General features: G+C 43.5%; 1 protein-coding gene across 1 annotated transcript in view; it reads right to left on the reverse strand.

The window, feature by feature from the left end:
- The window catches only part of TMEFF2 (transmembrane protein with EGF like and two follistatin like domains 2), a gene marked incomplete at its 5' end in the record, with an annotated part of 124,384 nt that overhangs the window by 49,702 nt on the left and 52,307 nt on the right, over positions 1–22,375 (reverse strand). The window contains one exon of the mRNA XM_082285371.1: positions 1,891–1,987. Within this exon, the coding sequence (XP_082141497.1) occupies positions 1,891–1,987 (97 nt within the window). The remainder of the gene's footprint in view (positions 1–1,890; positions 1,988–22,375) is intronic.

A 22,375-nucleotide genomic window follows, 5' to 3' on the forward strand; every position in this document is an offset into this window, starting at 1 on the left:
ACATGAGGTTGCTTACTTCAAAGCAGAACCTTAACAGGCTTTACATGGTCTCTGTACTTCGGGTTGGAAATCAGCTTTCCTGCCTCCTAACAGTTTGTCTGGGAGCATCTTCCCAGCACCAGCCCTTCCCCGAGAAGCACCTTCCCCTGCAGAAAGAGTGCCTGTCAGTAAAGACAGAGCACCTCAGCTCCTGCCATCATTATGCTGCTCCGTAAAAGCCAAGTTGTTTCAAAGGGGAGGAATTAGATTGTGCAAAAGCTGCAGTGGGAACACTGGGGTAAGTTGGATCAGGCAGTTTTACCAAGCTATTTCTGGAAAAAAATAAACACTGCTACTCAGTGCTTATGATTAATAATGTTATCTTGTAGCTAATTTTATTCCTTGCCCCTCTCTTCTCCTGCCTTCCAATTTGGAAGCACACTTAATTATGAAAACATGAGCACCAGACTGTGAATTTTGATATATTAATTTCACCACGGTTTTGTTTCTACACTGCGCCACCAAAGCTCTCAAGGACAACCAGTCAAGGAGACAATGAAAATCATAACACCTGGGGTAATTTTCTTAAGCAAAGTCAACATTAGGCAATTTCTTACTCACAAATTTCATTACATTACTGAAACCTATAACCATGATGCACCTTGCTCCTGTTTTTCAACACCACAATTTCCTTTGATGACTGGAGCCAGAGCAAGGACTCGGTGGTTTGTTTTCTTGGGGCTTTTTAAGAACTAGAACCGGAGATTACTGATTGCTAAGAGGCTGGCAAGACAAGACCAAAATGAACACACTGGATAACCATGACCATATTCCTGAGCTTCTTCACTGAACAGAAGAACTGTTCCTAATTCCAAGCCTGGCCAAGGGTGCACGGATTCCTTGCCTGGGCGGGGTCACAGCTGCCCAACACTGGGCCCAGCTCTCACGTTCACCATTCATTTATTGACTCCTCTCTGCTCCATTCTCATTCTCCACGTTAGAGCTCTGTTTTATTGACATCTCACTGCCTGGTCTGTGCATCCATTCTTTAGCTACCACTAGCCCACAGCTCCAGAAGCACCATCCAGACAACAGCTCTAATGTTTGCACGGTTATTTTGTTGTCTCTCAAAATCTGGTTAAATTACTTAGAGGGAGACATGAGGCATGGCATTAGGGCAGTGTTAGAAATATAGCTCTGTGAATAGTGACCTTTTTGATCTATTGGCTGTTCCAAAATCACAATGAAATTATTAGCTCACAGTTGGCTTAATATAAGTTTCCATATTTCCTAGGCAAAATGAAAAATAAAAGTCTGAGTTGATAGAATTATTTCCCCGCAGCTTATGTAATTAAAGTTTAAAATAGCAAAAAAATCTGAATAATTTTGTAACCCCTTTTAAAAAAATAAAAATTAAAAACATTTTCATTGAGAAAATGTCTAAACGTATACTCTCATTTTTTCAAGCAATTGAGGGCAAGGTTTTCAACTTCAGCAAGCTAGGGAAAAGAGAGACAGATTTCCCAGCACTTCTAATGCCACACATGAATTAACATGATGATAATACTAATGATACTTTTTAACTGGAAAAGCTTTAGGTCAATTATTTTTCCCAATTCTATTTTTACTGAAGTATGAAGCTGTAAAACCCCAGATGGAATAACATAAGTTATAATGGCAACAAAATGGATAACTGTGTTTCTAAACTTGGTCTAAACTATGCATGTTCCAAAATTATAAACCAGAGTGTTCTACACATTTTTTTCAGAGTAATAACCACCTCAGTCACTTTGAGATGAAGCTCTGGGTGCAGAAAATTGAGTATCTAACATTTGTAATGCTTTCTAAACCACAGTACCTTTAAATAATACAACATTCATTAAAATAGAAAAGTAGAGCAAATTACTGTACCAAACATCCTCTGCATCTTCGTCACACTCTGCCCCAAACTGGCAAATGTCACAGGTCGATGTCTCTTTTTGATTGGTTTCACCTGAGCCTTCATTGACTGTTTGATGGAAAGCAGAAGAATGTACATTAGTAAAGACAGCACTGTAGCAAAGCACTTCTCTCTCTCTAGAAAAATCTATTCACTGCATCAGCTTAATGTGCTGCTCACAAAGCCGACGGCCGGCCAACAGTGCTCCTGAGCGGGCCAACACAGAGATTTCCATGCTGGCCTGTGATAAATCCCCTCAATTACAGAGCTAAAAGGAAAACCAGAGAAAAACCCTTCCTTTTCTCTCTCCCCTTATACAATGACCCCTTCAAGCTGCAGCCCAGGAAGGTCGTGTCCCCACTGAGCCTCACTGCTTTGTTCCCTGGGAAAATAATGGAGGGGCACTGATAGCATCGCATGCTGCGTCGTGTCCTTACCCATGAAGGCCTTGAGATGGCCCCAAGGGGATGCTTTCCTCGAAAATGTTTTGAAATTACCTGCCATGTGGTGCAATCTAGTCCACTCCAAAGGCAAAACATTTTTCTCTGCAGAAGCACAGCTATGAGCCCCAAGGACTAGTTATCTCTGGCAGGAAAGATTTAGTACTGTCCAGAGGAGAGGACAATCTCCAGCACAGGTTAAATTTGAAACCTGAGAAAGTCAATGCTGATGTCTGCAATTGTGTAAGGTTTGTACCTGGCCCTTAAGTCAAAAATAAGAAGGGTCTAAAGGGAAAATAAAAATATGGGTGTAAGAGGACGGAGAAAAAATACTGATGGCTGAGTATTGAAAGACGGAAAGAGACCACTAAGGTAGGCACCAAGAAGAAGGTTTGTTAAAAGACCCAAAGGAAACATTATCTATGTTTCTACTGAAGTGTATAAACACCCTTTGATATCTTTTGAAAGACACCACTCTCCAGCAAGACACTGTACCTAGAGATATCATTCTGCCAGTTGCAGAGTTATTAAACCAACGCAGACTTCAAGCATCAATCTGCTCTGACTGATGTTGTTATCTGCACTAACAGCCTCTGCAGTGTCATCTCTCTTGCACTTGGAGTCAGCACCGTGGTGCAGGCTTCTGCACACCTGGGTTCAGGGTTCTGCACACCTGGGTGCAACCCACCAAAGCTGGTGCACACGTTGACGTGTGTTGGTAGCCCCAGTGACATCCACTGGACAAATTATCTGCCTGATGTACATCCAGATGGTTACCAGAGGCTTTTGTGTCAGAGTGTTCTGATTTTGAATAAGCTGCTTTTATTATTTACTCAAAAAAGGACAAGAATCCCAAGCTTTCACAAAGCTGTTCAAGGAGAAAGGGCTTTTGCCCCTTGAAGAGCAAGTGTGACTCCAATGCCTGTTTTTCAACAAACTTGTTTCCCTATCCTGGACAAGTTATGTCTCTGCCATGCTTCCCACTATGTGATAACAGGAATAATATAATTTCCTACCAAGAGAGAATGTGGAAACAAGTATATTAAAATATTGTGATATACTTAGATACTACAGTGACAGAAATCACAGAAATACCAAAGGTAGATGACTTATCTAAAATGCGTTTTTCCTAAGCCTTAATATAGTCGAAGGAAGTGTTGGTATTTTTAGGTATGGACTATGCTGCATTAATTTCCTATCAGTCATGCTTGAATTTAGACTATATTAAACTGAAAAAAAATCACCTATGAAAAGCATTCTGATTATCTGATTATGCCAAAAGGAAAAAAAAAAGAGTTTTGCTCTATTTGTACTAACTTGCTCACCTTTATATCCTTAAAATTCATGTAACAAAAACCGAAGGGGAAACCAGGAAAACACACTCTGGATTTTTGTTCTACTGCATTGTCAGGCTTTACAGGGAGGGTCTGAGCTGTGGTTTTTCTGTCTCCTAAAATGACTGAGAAACTCTGTAGGCTCCCATGTTATAAAAGCCAATGTACGATGGGGGACAAGGTGTCCAAGCACCACATCCTCACACCAGCAGCATCTCCAAGTGCTGCCTGTGTGATTCTGGCCCCACATCACCGTGCCACTCATGACCCTCCCCACCTCCCTGCAGCTGCACCCATGCCTGCAATGTTGCATTTACATTTTAAATAAAGAAATCTCTTTTATTGAGGAGACAACTTTGACAGCCAGATGTGGCAGGGGATTTCCAGTGGTTAAGATACTACGCAGGGCATGTAATGAGTGACGAGGGGACCTATGGGCAGAAGACTTCTTACAACAGCCAAGCATTCCTCACCTATCGGAAATATGACAATTGCTCCAGTTCAGGAGGGTGAGAATGTATACTTTATGGAATGGAGCTTTAATTTCTTTATTTTGTTATTCTGCAAATCACTTCCCATGCATTTCCTTTTAATTTAAAACATATGCCCTGCTTTCTTCCTCCCTGTAATGTTTCTATTCGTAACTGTCCAGCACGTGTCGTTTGACCGGGGACCTCACACGGCTCTACATCACTGAATAAGTGAAACTGCTACTTAAGCCATTAAAAAAGGCATTTGAAAGACTGAGCACGTTGAAGAGAAGTAACTGATTTAGAGAAGATCATCCACACTACGGCACATTGCAGTTCTGAATTTCTACTTGAAATAGGTCACTCCTTCATATTTTTCTGAAGAAGCTCTGTGACCAGCTTTCCATAGTCAATGTGCATGCTGTCACTAAATGTGCAAATGTGCAGCAGTCCTTACTAAAAAAGACAGCTGTTCATCTGTTTATGCTCTTTCTGTTGTCAGTAACACAGATAATATTATTCTTCACATTTCTTAAAGGTGTGTTTTCTCTCCCTACACAAACATACCCACTGGCATATGCACCCACACCCAGAACTGACACACACAGGGCTTGTTTTCTCCATGCTGTGCAGATAAGTGCTTTGATAAATCAGACATCTTACAATGAGTTACTTTCCCAATATATCCTGCTGCTTTCTAGCTTGAGGACTAGTGGATACTTATTTTCTAAGGTGACTCTTTTTTCCTTTTTTCCCTTCACTGCACTTGCTGATTTGCACTTCTTTCCTAACCCAACTGAAAAAGATTGTTAGCAAAAATAATCTAGCTTCTGGATTCCTCTTCTACAAAGGAGAATGATTCTTCTCCTCATGCATGTTAGGTAGTTCTCATATTGGCAACTGTTGAGGTTTTAACACTAAGGCCCTGCAGGGACATATTAGGGCTCCAGGGAGGTTAATCACTGAAGCCCACCACTTACTACTCACACAACTGAGAAGTGTTAAGCTGCAAAATTCTTATTTGTATTAGCAAGATTATCAACTTTGAGAGTCCAAAGAAATGTGCTAACAAGGTTTAGGAGGTCACTAGCATTATCTGAAAGTCACTTCAGAGACTACGTCAATCTCCTAAGCAATATAAATTCTCAGCTGTGAAGGCACTACACACAATTTACAGAGTCAATGGACTGTGCTAACCACAACAGCTCCTGTTTTAATCGTTTGGTCCATCTCTGGCATTCTCACAGCACTCAGATCAGATAACTGTGATTTCAAGAATATCTGTATTGTTTGCAGCTCCTGCAAGAAAGAAACCATTTCTGAGGCATTTTACTCTGTTTCCCTAGCTGAAAAAAACCAGATTGAAAATATCATTGCTAGATTGGTCTGACCCTGTGCTTATTTCCTGTAACATCAGGAGAAACTAAAAGCCCAAAACTGCCCACTTCCACTGTAAACATCTCTAGTTTCTCTTTACACTTAATCTCTTTGATTCAAGTCTCCTGTAGGTGCTGCAACCCCAAAAAATCATGCTAGGACTTTACCCACATAGCTTCCCAGACTCATGCTCTATTAGGAGTTGAATTGGTGGTTTAGAGGTTTTAAAACATGTACATCAAAATCTCTGTGCTAGAGCTTCTGAATAACCCTTTATCAGTGTCTTGAGAAGGTGCTTGATGAGTGGCAAAGCCAGGATGGAAGTAAATTCCTTGCAATTTCCAGAAAAGCAGCTCCAGTGGGATGGTTAGGAATATGCACAGCATCTTGATCTGATACACAAAGGGCCACAGGGGACAGAGGGCATGCACCTTGCCCCACAGACCAGACTGTGAAGAGGAAATGGGAGAGGGAAGAGCAGCTGATGAGCCACGAGAGTGAGACACAATCAGGTGGCAACACTGGCCAGACACAGATCTCTGAATCTCTCTTTGCTAACACGCCTTTGAAGGTAACAGGGCAAACTCAAGAAAGCCTCAGCTAAGTTTTCACATAGCTTTGTAGGACTATTATAATAACCCTTATTCAATGTATTTCAACTACACTAGAGAACAGAACAAAGAAACAATATAAAACATCACCACACACTTGACTATACAAAATATGACTATAATGAATTATGAATTATGACTACTCTGATGTAGTCTTCCTTTGATCGATGTGATCAGACACGTGCTCATCACAACCCCTGATTCTGACTTGACTCCTCATGGTGGGATACCTTTGGTACTGTTGAAAGAAAAACTTCAAAAAAGGCTTGCTCTAGCTCATCCTAACAGGATACATGCTTGTTTTCAGCTATAAAAATCTAGGTAATAACAAAAATCACATGGAGATGAGAGTTGATGGCCATTTTTGTACTGTGGAATGAAAGACAATGTGCAAATTAAAATGTAGTGGAGGAGGATGCTCTTCAGAACAGCTGAGGTGATCTTGCCACATGCTTCAGTCCTAACAGGAGTGCTCTGGGCAGGTGAGAAGGTGAGTGGATGAAGTGAGAAAGCTCTAAGCAAGCAGGGCAGAGAAGCCAGCAGAATTTACTAAATGTGTGAGAACAAGCACTACCTGCACCTCTATCAGGCGGCTAACAACACCTCACAAACTGCACCAAAAAAAGCCCAGATCCTGCAAGCGACTTCACTCTAATCAATAAGCCTTTTTTTCCTGAAAGCATTAGCTCAGTGAAAACCTGCAAAGTGAGAAAAATGAAGGGTGCGAAGCAGGGGGTCAACTCGCCAATGACTCTGCCCTCGAAACCTGGCAGAGGCTCAGAACAGCATTACAGTCAAAATGAAAGGAAAATGGCCTACAGTATTGGTAATAAATTCAAACTCTGACGTGCCTTGCTCTGCTTTACTCCTGCTGGCTGGCTCCATCTCGGTAAATACAAATTTGCCCTCTCCCACACCCATAAACACTCTGGGGAAATACCTTATTGCAGGGGAAAACAGTGTCTCCACGCAGCTCAGGAGCCAACACCGAACTTCTTAAGGAGACCTGAAATATTCTCCTTCACACCAATGTGCCTTTGAAGGTTTCTCCATAGCACCACAGGTGATTCCTTGAAACCCCCTCTCTGCTGTATGTCCAGGTGACTTAAACAGCACTGGGGTGTGCCATACCCGGGCTGGCTGCCTGAGGAATCAGACCCCCTTTCTCAGGGTTTATACTGCCTCGGGTCCCATCTTTGGATACCTTTGTGTTGCCATTCTCAGCCAAGTGCTGGAAAAGGTTAATGGGATGACTTTGGCATGATGCAAATACCTAGCAGGGTTTTGGAGGATGAACTAGATGCACCCAGCCAGCTCAGATTGCTGATAAAATGTGCTCTTATCTTATTGCTAAAGACCATGTAGATAGAGCCTGGCACTGCTTTGATGCCAGTCAGACTCCATTTGCAGTATTTTTCAGCTCTCGTATTTATATTGTGACTCTCAGATTATACTTTTTTTTCTTAAAAATCATAACCAGTGGATTATCTCAATGTATCAGGATCTTGGCTTCCACGTATACATTTGCTTTGAAAGGTATGTCTAAGCTTTAGAGCAGTGGAGAAAAAGCTTGTGAGTACAACAATACCAGGAACTCTCACATTTACAATTTTTAAAAGCTACTTTCATAGGGCTGATTCACGATTTTTCAGTCCAACGCTGAGCCAATGCTGGAAAGGAAAGCAGCACTTCTGGAGCAGCTCACCCTTGTGCACAGCCCTGTGCTGAGCTCACCCACACCTTGTGGGTGAAGGCTGTGCTTCTGCCTGGATACAGAGTCTCATCAGGGCAAGAAAACCGCCTGGGAATGCCCTGAGTTCAGGTAATAACTAGTAAAAAAATTGTTTCACACTGTTACTAAGCACTGCTGCTCTGTCTTTACTTTGTACCTCTTGTCTTGCTTCCTTTCATGCCTTCCTTCTCTTTCTCTTGTCACTTCTTTCCTTTTCCCACCACCACCCCTGCTTTTCCAGCGGCACTTTCCCAAACCGAGGTCCCACCCGGAGCAGCTCTGGCAGCCCTGCAGATGGGGAGGTGCTGTTGTGAGGGGAGGTGTGGGCTCATGTGCACAGCTCAACATCTTGGAAAGCTCGGAACCCTTCTCCAGCTGTCGCCCAACGTGGGGGCTCGAGGGTCTGCCCTGGCGAGATGGGCAGCATTCCCACCCTCTAAACCTCACTTTTTGTGGCTAAAAGTGGAGGGGATGGGAATGGTTTCACAGGAGCAGCGCTGCTCCTCTGCATGTGTCTGCCTGCAGCTCTCTCCTTTCGGCAGGCGCAGCTGGAGGTCTCTCGCAGCACCCGTGTCTGAAGCCAGGCCATGACCTCTGCGGAGACTTGTCAGCATTTGTACCACCATGGCCAGGAGGGAACGAATTCAATTCTTACTCAAAGTGTATTTATCCTAAATATACACCACTTGCTTGTCGCTGTCTCATGCATATTCCTGCAGCTCCCACAGTGCATTTGATAAAAAATTAAACACGATTAGTTGAGGCCAGCTTCTCCTAGCGAATACCTCTAATGGCGTTACAAAAGGAATGGCTCATTGAATAAAACCCTATTGTAAGCTTTCTGAATGCTGACAAGAAACAGCTGTGGTTATTGCACCATTGTGTGGTGCCCCTACAAAATTTGATGTTTGCCTGGTGTCTGTGGGCTGCCAGCACTGCAGATTTATGAAGGTGTACGATGACCAGCACTGACAGTTTTTGCCAGCGTGAGGAAGAGTAGGCTCATTTAATTTTGCCAAGAGCTTCCCCTCATAAACAGCTTTGAGTAAAAAGCCAAATAGCACATGGGGACTATTCATCTCTGCCTTGCATTAATTTAAAGAGAAATCTCACTTCCTTGGAGGAGAATTTTCAAGAAATAGATACATCTTTTTGTAAAAACACGCCTGCAATGCTGCCAAAGCTTTTTTGGCATCAGTCCCTGCTTTTATGTATTTTAATATGCACAAAAGCACAAACAAAACAACCAAGTGGACATGGCCACAGCTCGGAGCATGCAATGCCACGGGTCACCAATCAAGGCCATTATTAAAGAGCCTGGAAGGAAATTACTGTAGCCCTAATTGCAAGGACTGGAAGATTTTTCAGGATCAAGGAGAAATAATAAAAGATGGTGTCTGATTCCTCTCTCAGGCTGACTTGCCTGACCACACTGATCATTATGCCTCAGCACTGTGTCAAGGTAGGTAGGAAGCTGCAGTCCAGGAAAGTGCCCAATATCTCAACGCTTTTCTTATTTGTCAGAAAATGGCCATCACAGGTTACCCTGAAGCAGAGTCAAGTGTGAGCTGCTTCTGGCTGGCTGGTCCTGTGTGCCAGAAGGAAGTGGATCAGGCCAGGATGGAATTCCATAGATGGAATGTATGGACTCTATACGTGCTCTAACATGGCACTTGCAAATTCCGTCAAGAAATCCTGCATTAGATGTAGGTTCAGTTAGAGGAATACAAGGCAGCGCTGCCTTCCTCTGTAGGAGGAGATGTTACAGTTGGACATAAACCACAGAAATTACCCATCTGTGCTTTCCCTGACCTCTGCCAAGAATTCACATCCCACCTGAGGTTCTGAGCACTTTCATTCACTCTAGGCAGAGAGGAACTTGCATGTGAGTTTACAGAAATTCAGTGGAAAAAAAGATTCAAACCCATGGTTTCACAAAGCCTACAATAAGCAAGTCCCAAATGGGTGATGTGACTTTCCAGGGTTTTCCACACTGAAAGGGTGCTTTTGCCAGCTTCCTACCTGGTGGAAAGATTAACAGAAGTCTTAAATGTGAACCCTTACAGCTACTCATCTTTCAAGAAAGAGAATGAAAGGAACAAAGATAAAACCTAAAAGAGCTGTCTGGCATCCACGTGGTGACTACTTCCGTTTTATCTGAAGTAGTGATCTTTGTCACTTTGCTATTGATTTAAGCCTGTGTATCCTTTTGAATATTAGTATGGCTAGCAAGATAGCAACATCATACATAAAAATGTTCTTTATTCCAGAACAGATGAAACTCCCAGTGGTAAAAGAAGATTTAGGTATCTCTGAAGATTTCTTATCGCTGTGCAACATAACTCTCTAATGGTTCAGTGCCTTGGAGGGTCATCTGAGATCACTTATCACATAAATCAAATAGGTGGCAGGCTATAAGAATGGAAGCCTATAGCAATTTCATGTCTTTGCTTGCAGACATCAAATCTATCTTTTAGGCAGACTATAGAGGAGATAATATGCCACTCCATTTAAGCCACTGAAGAAGCCCAAATCTGGGTATTAACCAATCTTAGGAAGCTGCTCCCTAGTCTCGGCTGCACCACAATTATCTTGGGAAAGGATGGGTTTTAATGTGGACAGCAGACACTGGTCCTGGTTTTAATTTACACTAAAGCTTCTGTAAATCACTCTGGCAATGGAAGGGAGTGCCAGAGCAAGTGAAAGTCCAATTTAGTTTATGTCCCATTTACATAATCAGCAGTGTGTAAAGTGGATCCCCTGTAAAAATGACTTGGGTCTACCTTTCACTGGATTCAACAAGAGGAGCACAGCTTTCTTCTCCCTCTCCACTTTTCTTCCATGTAATACTCCTTCCTCTTGATTTCTGTGGTGTTAATGCAGGTTACACACACACATAACAGAGCTGAGGCTGCCCTGGGGCTCCAAAGCATCAAGCAGATGTGTGCCAAACTCATTTTTAGTAGTGGGATCTCAGAAGGGGGCCAAAACTGACAGTCAAAACCCATGTTCAGCCAGGCTGTGACCTCATGACTGCGCCATGAGAGATGGCTCCTCAGCTGCCTCTTCCTCCACCAGCCCAGTGGACCCCCAATTCCCTTTCATAGCTCCTGCACCAGAATTTCATATTTCTGCAGCAGCACTCCCTGATCTGCAATTGCCACCACTGATGTGATCTTCTGAACTTTTACAACCAGGGCTCATCCCTGAGTTTGCTCCTTCCCCTGTGAGAATTCCCTTTAAAGACAAAGAGGAAAATGCATCTCAGAGATAATTGTAAAGACATCCCTGCTGACATATGTGAAGGTGTTTCTGCCTTCCCGAGGCTGTAGGTAGGTAGTCCTTGGGTCTCTGCTGCAGCCTGGGGTGCACAGGAGTGCTGGCACCTAAAGAACTTGCCAGAAGCTAAGACGAGGGCAGCTGCAAAGTCTCCAAGTCTTGCTGGAGGAGATACAATATTTATGCAACATAGATCCTATCTTTTACATAACCCTACTCTTCAACAAACATGAAAACATATGGCATCAGTTAATTGCATGAAAATATTTGGTAGTAAGACAATCTTTCTGGACAAATGGGAAAAAAACCCAATCAAGCCATGTTTTTCCCTTTTCTTCCCAATATTAGTGGGCAGGTTAAGGCAGTGCATGAGTGGCACCATTACTGGCTTAAAGCACTCCTTGGCTTATGGTTTATGCAGTGGAATAGTTGTGTCCACAGCACAAAAGCCATGAGAAACACTGGCAGCACTGCTGATAACCTAAGCAGAAAGGCAGGGCAGTTCATGAAGGAGTAGCACAGCCACTCCTGCAAGGGTGGCCAGGATTTAGGAGAAGGAGCCTCCATGCACCAGGTCTGTGAATAAACAGGGGATCTGATTTTGTGCTGTCACCCAGAATTTAAATGACTGGGAGAAAAAGCCTCCCAGACCTCCACCAACAGGACAAACAGGCTGAGTGTGACACTTCAAACTCAGCCTTGAGTTTGAAGCAGCAGGAAAGCGTGGATTGGACTCCATTCACACCAGAACAATGTTGCCCTTCTGAGTATAATTTTACAGACGTGTTTATGATATAGGGAGAGCCATATGGCACAAAAGGTTTAAACATTTAATCTCACTTAGCTTCAATACACTGCATATACAGAGAATTGGAAGCCCAGCAGGAAAATGCCAGATTTCATTCTCACTTAGTCATGATTAACCTTTATGAGCTTGCTCGGAGTTTTGTCACCTGTGAAGTCACTCGGGGCAGGCAGGCTGCAAAGGCCCTGCCTTGCTGCTTTGGCCAGGGGGCCACAGCTGCTGAGCTTGAGCTCTGCTGCCCAAAATGGGGACACTCCCCTGCCCCAAATGGCAGTGCACCCTGCCCCCACCTTCCCTGAGTATGCAAAGTGCAAAAGGGACTACAGGGAACAAATGACCTGGAGGGATTCTTGCCTTTCTCCTCCTGCACCTGGGCCTCCCTGCATCGCTGAGTTGGGTCCAGTTGAGAACAGCCTTACCCCAGCAGACAGGCACAAGGCAAACAGCTGATACACACCACACTTTGCAAATATGCTCTTTCTCATTAATACTGATTCCCACACACAAACACTTTAGCTATATTCACTGATTGCATTACCATTGCAGAAGTGTAATTAACAAATTAAAAGGGAGGACTGTGATTCAGTTTAATTTGGGGAAAATCTTTAAATAAATAAAATAAAAAAAAGGAGCCTGATGAGTCTGATGTCTGAGGATCGTTACCCTCTGCTATTTGCTTTAACTTCTTGGACATGCTCTAAGAGCAATGCTTTCCTCAAAACAAACACGTCCTGAGTATGCTGCAGTAGTGGCTACACGATACTTAGAGAAGCAACAATGACAAAAACCCCAAAGAAATGAAAAAATCCTGACAGATGCTGAACCAGATACAAGATTGCAAATGAAGGTGTATCATCATGGAGAGAGAAAGGGGGGAAATGCCAGCTGGAAGGTGGTCACATGGATCTGAGCCTGACAGCTTATTCACAAAAACTTATGAAAAGAAACAAAGAACATGCACACCACCTGCCCACAAATATTTGTGGATGGAGGGAAGGCAGAAAACCCCCTGTACTTGCTGTCCAGATCCTTGCATGATAAAATAAAGCAGTTCCACCAAGTAAATCAGTATTTGTAAGAGCAGTCAAAACTCCTGAGCCAAAGTCAGTCTGAATTTCTCTCCGAACACCAACTGAGCACATCTGGAAGAATGGCTGTGAAATGATACATACTGCCCCTCACATTTCCTACAGAAAACACCTTTCAGGTGATCTAATATTATGAGAAACCATAATCATTAAGGATTGATCATGCTAATATAATTTTCTGGATGGCTTATTAACCTACTAAGACATGTTTTTCTCTACTTCCCTTCATTAGCGACAGCAATAATTAGGTAAGGACAGAGTAGCAAAATTGATCATATGCTACTGCCGAAGGGGACAGAGAATGTATCATGGACATTCAGCATAATGTTCTCCAAACTCGAGATGCATTAATTTTATTTAGTGCCACAGCTATTTTCTGCCTTTGATAGAAGGAATCCGTTAATGCAGATATTGCATAAAAAGAGCTTATTTTTCTCGTTTTCCAAAATGGAATTTTCTTTTTCCTTTAAAGTTCCTAGCACAAAATGAGATGAGACAGGAAAACATCCCCCTCTCAAGTCGTCCTCTCCTTATTTCAGTCTCCTCATGAAAGCAGCACTTTGAAAGCGGAGCAGCTGCAGAGCCCTGGCTGGGAAGCAAAGGAGTGAGTTATACTGTCCCCTCCCGGGCAATAACCCCAGAGCTCCGGCAGACCTGCAGCATGAACTTTCCCCCACCACCCCACTGACGTGGCAAGCGCCTGTAAACCCAAGAGTGACAAAGGCATCACAGCCATGGTGAATTTTTAGGTCTTTTTAAAAAATGTGAGCAACTGGCTTTCCCTGAGCTCTCCCCCATGTGAGAAGAGGCAGCTTTCTGGAGATAAATGCATTATAGGGAGCTGACAAGGGTTGACTTTACAAACTTGGCACTCTGATGGCATCCTGCACGAACAGGGAAAGGGAGGATCTGCCAAAGTGAGAGCCAGACATAGCATAAAAAGCATCAACCCAGCATATTGACCTTATTTAAGTCCAAACAGCATAACACTAGAATACTTGATGCAAAAATGTCATAAATATTCTTTATTCTACATGCACATTAATGTTTTCTTTAAATATGCAATTCACTTGATATCTGCAATCCTCCTTCTTCAGATGCAAAATCCAAAATAATGATTATATCAGTCATTGCTTAATACATTCAACTGTGGCCCTGATTTTCATGCATGAATGGTCATTTACATATCATTACCCATCATGCCATCCACTCAGATTTTTCTTTCTAAACAGAGTAATACATTTAAAGTTGTCATTTTTAAACAAAAATGCTTAAAAAAGGGACTTTCATTTCTCGTTATCTTATCTGTGCTCTTAGCAGCTAATAGACCGGAATATTAAAATGGAAAATTCTCAGTGTGTGTGACAACTGTCACAGTGAGAAGATCTCAGAGAAGAGGTAATTATCAAGGGATTTTTCTCAAATTTGGAAACACAGATAAATATGAACAGAAAAGCCGAAGCAAACCGACCAGAAGCAAAACAGTAATTATAGTACATTCTTCTATTTTCCTAACACAAGTCCTTGTTAGGGGCAAAGCTGGTTCCACGTTAGCAAAATCACTGTGGACATGAGGTGCAGTTAGAAGCTTTACATGAATAAATTACAGTTTTTCAATTAATTTTGCCCATGCTCACATAGAGGAAGGATTTTTCCCTGCCCCCCTCCTCCTGCTACTTTTAAAGTAATTTTCTGCTATGTTTAATTAGGAAATTTCTCTACAGAAGGGAATGTGATAGAAGATTAATTCTCTATTTTCTCACCCACTGTGTCAGTAGACTCAAGTGGACACTGTAAACCCCAGTTAAATACGACGAGGATGATCAAGCACGGAGCTCCTTTTGAGAGGTCGCGTCTGCAGACCGTGGATCTCATTTCAAAACAACAGAAATGAGTTAGGAAATGGTGTCTCTCCGTGGTGCAGCGCCACAGAGGAGCGATTCCAAGTGCTCTGTGGTGTGAGGGTTCACCATGCCAGCTGAGAGGGTTTGCTATCATGGCTAATGACACCAAGCGACAAATGGCATTGCCACAACTGCTGATAGCTTGGGTCTGCTTCTCCCCTTCACCACTAATAACGATTCCTCCCATCCTATTTTACATCTTTTATGCCAAGTATGAAACAGCAGTTTAACAATAAATAATGAAATATTCGCTGGTGGGCAATATAGTAAAGTCTGTTGGTTTTTTTTTTAAGGGGAGAGATAAAGGGTGCAAACTGTATTTGTTTTTAATGAACAATGAAGGGAACGAGCTATTTACCCTCAGGACATAAAACCCCATGAATGGTCTGTTGCTGCCAATGCTGACTAAATATCGGGTTAAAGCTTTTAAAAATTGAAATCCAAGGCAGAGTAAGAACAATTACTTAGAGGAAACTCAGACCCACAAGATGCAGAAACATGCAAGACACTACCCTTTGATGAAGAGGGTAAGCAGTTTTCTCAGAAGCTTTAGCAGTGAAGTGGCTGAACACCAAAACAGAGAAAGCATGAATGATTTAGAGGAGAAAACACAGACATGTAGCCTAGTAGAGACCGAGAGCTTTGTGCATTGATTAACCAGGACCAGATTGTTATAATCCAATAGAAGTTGCCAGTACAAACCTCCTGGGGACAGGAAAGGTCAAAACAGGACAATTGGCAGAGAAAGCGAGTAATGCAGAAGAAATTTAGAAACTTCAATTCCAGTTTTATTCTGAGCTTAAAAAAAATAAATCAGTATTTTGGCTAGTCCAATGCCTATTTATTCCCTCACATTTTCACACATTTGTAAGACATTCTTATCCCACTCTGTTTGATGCTACTCTGGTTTCATGTAGAGAAATGCTCCAGCAGAGCATTTAAGAAGGGACAACCACCTTTGCAGAGTCCAAGGGGGAACTGCAAGGATGACAAGATCTAGAAAACACAGTTCTGTGGTGAGCCTAGGGGAATGGAAATTTTTTACTTTGGAGAAGACTGGAAGGAGACTACTCATCTGATATGAAAAGGAATGTAAAAAAGGCTGCTATAAAAAGAAGGATAATCAATTGTTCTCCACATCCATTATTCCTGAGACAAGAAATAATTGACATAATTTACAGCAAAGGAGATTTAAGTTAGGTATTAGGAGATTCTGTCCCCCCAACTTCTAATAATTACCGTGGGCTGGAACAGGCTGCACTGAAATGAAGCCGGTGTGCTCAGAGGTGGCTTCCGAGACTGGTCCATGCAAGGTCTGAGTGAGGGACAGTCTAACTATAGCTGTTCCCATCAGACTTGAGCAGGATGGATGAGATGATCAGTTGAAGATACTTCCAGAACTATGTGCCTATGACTGCAGCTTTTCTGCAAGCCAGTGGATAGCTGGGGTCCACACTGGGCACAACTCAAATCTTTACTTGTACAAATTCCCACTGAAATCATGGGGCATCTTTTGGTAACATAATTAAAACATCTTCGTGTCATCTGGGTGTGTGATGTCTGCTCACGAATGGGGCCAGTATATATTTCTGCATGATCTCTAAAAGTTTTTGACTCCTGCAAATTTGGAGGATTTGGTCACACCTAAGACCTTGTGGACAAGATTTCAGCTCATCTGATACTTAAGAGGTAGAGGAGCCAACCACATCTTCTTCCTCTCTCAGGAGAGATGGTTATTTCCTTAGACACAGTGATTTGAATATATCTGTTCCAGCTGACCAAGATTTTGTTCCATTATAATAAAATACCTTTTAGAGAAAAGGCATAGACCTCTTTAAAATGAAGACACTTAAAAAAAATTGTTAAATGGGCTGCAAAATCTACGTTAATACAGAAATACAGGTAATGCATTTCCCAGAGCAGTCAGCAATGAATTTCCAGTGTTAGCACTCAGCTCGTCACCCTCACGCCAAAATGACACTACCTGTGGTGACTGCGCCCTGATGAGGAGGGCAGGAGGTGATGGTAAGAGTGAAGCTCCTAATGCTAGCTCCAAATCTGCAGCCAGGAAAGCTGGGAACCTCAGGGAGCCCTGCTTTCAACCAGAGCAGCCTGTGGCTGACGGAATGTGTGTCAGGAGCCTCGGCTGCCCATGCGAGAGACAAGAGCCACGCAGCGCTGAGGGCTTGCAGCCACCTTTGTTCTGCGTCCCCTGGGGCTGCACTTTCTGTACCACACCTGCCAGAGGAACAGCACAAGGGCCTGTCCCCTCTGCTCCTGTTTCCAAGCAGTGAGCAGCCCTTCCACAGCAAAACCAGCCTCTGGTGGTTCCTCAGCCTCCAGTGCCCACTCCACATAGCTGCCCAGGGGCACACGGGGTGCGCTTTGCTCCCCTCCTTTTTCCTCTGACAGCAGCCAGGCCCAAGGCAGGATCCCAGTTTATTTGCACAGTGATAACACAGCCTTCCAGAAAGGAAATACAAAATAATGGATCGGGTGCAGGCACATCCATCTGTCATCTCAAATAAGCACACGGGTGCCATGTGAATGCCTGGTCACTCCTGTAATTACCTGTTAAAGCTGAATGGGCAATTTTCAGCCCGAAGTACATGAAATGCGTGAACATTTTAATGATGCACAGAACAATTAAGAATATTACATGCACGGTTCCTGATCACCTTGAGATTTTCTCTCTACTTAGCGCTGGGGAAACTCAACCTCTATAACCCTGCTAGAGCAAGAGGGCACAGCTAGAATCAGGAAACAGTGAGCTGAATAAATTGCAGCAAGGCAGGCACTTTTTAAAATGCAACTTTTCCTTCCACAAACTCTTAGATAATGATGGAAAAAATGTCCGCAGTGAATTCTGATGAAAGAAAAAAAAAGAAAGGCAAGAATAATAAATGTGTCCCATGTGACAGGCAGGAAAAATGAAGGGTTTGATTCAGGTCCTGTTCTAATCAACGGGACTCTCTCCATTACCTCTGCTAACAATCCCACTAAACCCTTTATGTCTGGTTGAGTAGATAGAGCACAGAGCTAAGAAGCAAGAAAGCCTAGCCACTGAAATGGCAGCTAAGCACTACATAAGGCACCTGAACTCACCCTGCAGTGAAGCTGTGTGTATGAATACACACAGAGCACATACCCATGGTATCGATGCTATTTCAGCAGACAGAAAACCCCTTGTGCCTTCCCCCCAAACATGGGATGAGGGGATCTGGACCAAAAAATAAATCTGAGAGAAAGGCAGCCAGATTCTCCATGCATAGCCACACAATATAAACACAGCTAAGGAGTGCAATCCAATGTGTCCATACAGAGAGACAGAAAAAAAGGATATGGCCAGTGTGGTAGGGAAAAGTCTTCAGTTATCACATATTAAGTATTTGCAATAGACGATGCAGTGTCGTTCTTGTTCAAAACACTGTGCAAATTTGGCTTCAGGAAAACCCCTGAGGATAAATTCTACCTGGTATGTGCCAGACTAAAATGCAGGAACTGATGTGGCCCCAGACATATAGCACGATGAGGAAGGAGGATGTGCCTCCTAGTTCATGGATGGGAGGTCAGCTTTCAGCTCCTCTCAGGTGGGTGCCCATCAGACTTCAGGGGAGCAGAGCTGCCTCCTAACATGTTGGGACCAAGCCCTGCATGTTCACCATGAAAATGTCTTAGGACAAGATAATTAGCATATGGTAGATGTGGGTACATTTCTTTTCAAAGCCTGTTCACAGCGAAAGAAGTGTAAACACCACCTAACCCAACCATTGCTTTCAAGTACCTTATTTTCACACCGAGTTGCTATAAACTATCCCCATAGAATTTTGTTGTAATTACATGCAGTAAAAGGAACAACCAGGTAATTACCTCAGGCTCCGCAATAACATTTCTACATTAAAATGTAAGTGCAAGGTGCATAGCTTGTATCCGTGTTTCAGCCATAGGAAAAACAGAAAACTGCTCATTCGAGGGGTTTAAAAAGCCCTCGGGCAGATGCCAATGGTCCGGTGCTGTCTCAGTTCAGGCTGCTTATAACCCCACTGACAGCACAGTTTTGAAAACAACCATGTGTGTCTCCAAGGGGTGTTTTATCCTCCTTGGGAGCCTGGCACCCTGAAGCATACACAGGCAAGCTTAAAAGAGTCCATTTACATGTGGAGAGAGGTAGTGGAGAAATCGGCTTTCTGACCCCAGTCCCTGAGCACGCCACGGGCTGGGATAAACGGGGGCTGCCAGCCCCTTGCACCGCTCTCAGGCAGGAACCGAGAACACCGGGGGGAAGGTGGCAGTGGATTAGCCACATTTCACCTCCACAGGCTTGTCTTCCACGTTGAAGAATTTTCTGTCTTTCATGAGCTTTTGTGCTTCATTTAAGCCCTAAATAAAGCGCAAATAACCTACGGGAGTAAACTTTACTCTCTACCTGTCAGAATAATTTCCTACCTAAATTAACTTGTGAATACACCTTAAAAAAAACCAGATGCATCTTCTCTGTAGCCTGATTATTTGCCTGCTTTATTTTCCAAATGCCTTTTTTAAGCTGCTTTCCCATTTTGGGTACAAGTAGAATCATGTTAATGGACTGACAGGGTGCAGAGCAAATGCAGGCTCGGACTTTACAAGGTGTGTGCTATCTGGTTTATATACCTCCCCCAGGCATGACTCTTCCTTTAACAGTATGCACAGGGGCTCTGTGCCTGCCTAATGTCCTAGCGCCTGCATGTTTTGCAGACATACTGCAGTGAGCTCTTGCCATGGGGGCTGTGACTTTTCTCATCCTTTTGCATCAGGAGGGTCTACACAAACCACCCCCCCCCCCCACCCCCCCCCCCCCCCAAGTCTGGCCTGGCTGAGTGGGTAGAGGAAGTTTAGGATGCCCCATCACAAATCTCGGGAAGACACTTCAAAGAGCAAAAATGAAAGAAAAGGAGAAAAAGCATTGCTAAAATATCACTATTCAAAATGCCAGCAGCCCCGATGAGCTGCAGCCCTCCAGACAGAGGTGATTCATAAAAGACCCACCATCTGATAAAGCCTTCCCTTAGCTTAACAAAACTTGGTGTCTGCATCACATCTCTTATTCTGGGATTTCAAACAGGCAGCTCCAGGCGCTGGCTCCTCCTGCCCATTCCATGGCAGGTGGCAGTGTGGTTCCTGCAGCACTGCGGGAAGGCGGTGGCAAACCCCCACCGCCCACCACCAGCTCCGGCCTCCCTCCCAGCTCCAGGCAGCACCACCTTTCTGATCACATTGGTCAAACAAACCCGAAACAATTATCAGCTTTGATTTGTGCTCCGAGGTTTCTTTTGAATCTGAACGCCCACGGAGGCCAGCACAGGCTTTTGCATCACTGCCCGGAATCTGGACAGGCCAAAAAATCCCAGCTGTCCAAACCAGAGCTGGTGGCCCTTTCTTTCCTAAGATAACCGTGGTTGTAGGAAGTTCGCTAATGGCCTTGCTTTTTGGTAGAGCAGAACTCATCCTCTGCCCTCCAGCGTTTGGTGGGAGCATCAGCAGCACATCATGGACAGCTGCAGAAGTCAGGGGAGGGCTGGAAGAAGTCAGGGTGGGTAGCAGGAGTCCATCTGAGAGGATCCCAGCTGCACCACACAACCATCCACCAGATGCTCTGCCTTGCTCCCAGTTACCACTTTACTAAGGAAAACACAGATCTCCTTTCCCAGTCTTATTATCACAGGTAGTTTAATCAAAGAGCTAATGAAGCAAGTGGTAAAAACACAGCCATGCATTGTGCTGGCTCCAAGAAAGATGCTTTAGAGGAACAGAAACCTCCAGTGACCTGACAGCTGGCGACTGAGCTGGCTGCAAAGCAGGCGACCCAGCTCTGCCAACACAGTGGACCACTTCCAGGAGCTAAGCCTGCAAAGAGCTCCAAGTGCCCACCGGCATATCCAAAACCCTGCAGCAGAGCACAAAGCATGGTTCTCTCTTATCTCAAAGAGCCTGCTATTTATCACTCTTAAATCAGGCACAGCCTTCTTCATCTCATCCCACCTTCTTGTCTGGATCTGGGTCCACTTTCTTCACTGTTTCCCATCTCAAGAGTCCTCACTGACAAGCACAACATCTGCTCCTGTACGGTTTTGGTCTGCACATAAGGGATGGTTCTTCTTAAAGACCCCAAGCCAGCTTGCAAATTCCCACTTCTTTCTTAGTTCATGTATCTAAAATGGGATTATTTTATGGGGATCATCTCCCTAATGTCTGAGCAGCTTCATGGTCTTACACTGTGCCTCTCTGCTTCATTAATGCTGCTGTTTTCCTAACAATATTTCCGTACTAAAATGAAATTCACACACTTTGCATCCCATGAACATTAAAGACTTTTCAGGGAATAAATATAATTGCTCAGTGCATCAAGTATGATTGATCCCTCTGCATTTCCTGGTAATTACCCTCAAGAACAGTGTGCATTAGACACTCTCTTCTATCAGAAGTAGTGTCTAGGGACTTGTGGTCAGGTTTACTAAAATACCCCCCGCAGTACGTGACCTGTAAGACATATATACATATCCTACTTCAGTGGATTCCATTTTGCTCTTGGACTGGCATCCGGCCGAAGGAAAAACATCCATTATGCTATTCTACACTACAATTATTTGAAACAAAGAAAAAAAAATACAGTCACTGAATTACAGAATGTTCTGAGTTGGAAAGGACCCACAAGGATCATCGAGCCCAACTCTTAAGTGAATGGCCCATACAGGGATCAAATGCACAACCTTGGTGTTATTAGCATCATGCTCTGACCATCTGAGCTAATCTCAGTGGTATATACAGCACTATGTTTTTCTGTCAGCTCCTACATTTTTTATTCCTCCCCTTTACAAAATACATTTACAAACAGAATTCCGTACTTAGACTGGACTCTGGATATTAACATTTACAGACCATCTATTTTCCCTCTGGAAGCATAAGATATTGTGCTGATTTTGTCTGAGGTACAGTTAATTTTCTTCACAGTGACTCACAGAGGGCTGTATTTTGGCTGGCTGGGGTTAAACCACTACAGGCCTTTCAATGGTTACTTTTTATTTACAATATAAATAGATTAGCAGAAGTCACGCAGCATCAGAAGCTTCATCTCAGCCTGTGGTCACACATGCCTATGGGACAGGTACCTGTCCTTTCCTGGTTCTATCTGTAAGTACTGATTGTCACTGCCTCCCTGACAGGTCAGAACACGCTCTTGTTGCTCTGAAGCAATCCCCTATTTAAACACTGATGCTGAAATATGCTCCTACTTACCAAGTAGTACTATTACTTTAAGTTTGGCTTTGAATCTTGTTATTTCTCATCCTTCTAAAACAGCGGCAAACCTAAGCATCTGAGCAAATGCTATCCCAAATAATTTGTGGTCTTTCACCACTGCCAAGGTAAAACAGTGCACCTG

The sequence above is a fragment of the Coloeus monedula genome, assembly GCF_965178545.1.
Source record: "Coloeus monedula genome assembly, chromosome: 7".
Lineage (NCBI taxonomy): Eukaryota > Metazoa > Chordata > Aves > Passeriformes > Corvidae > Coloeus > Coloeus monedula.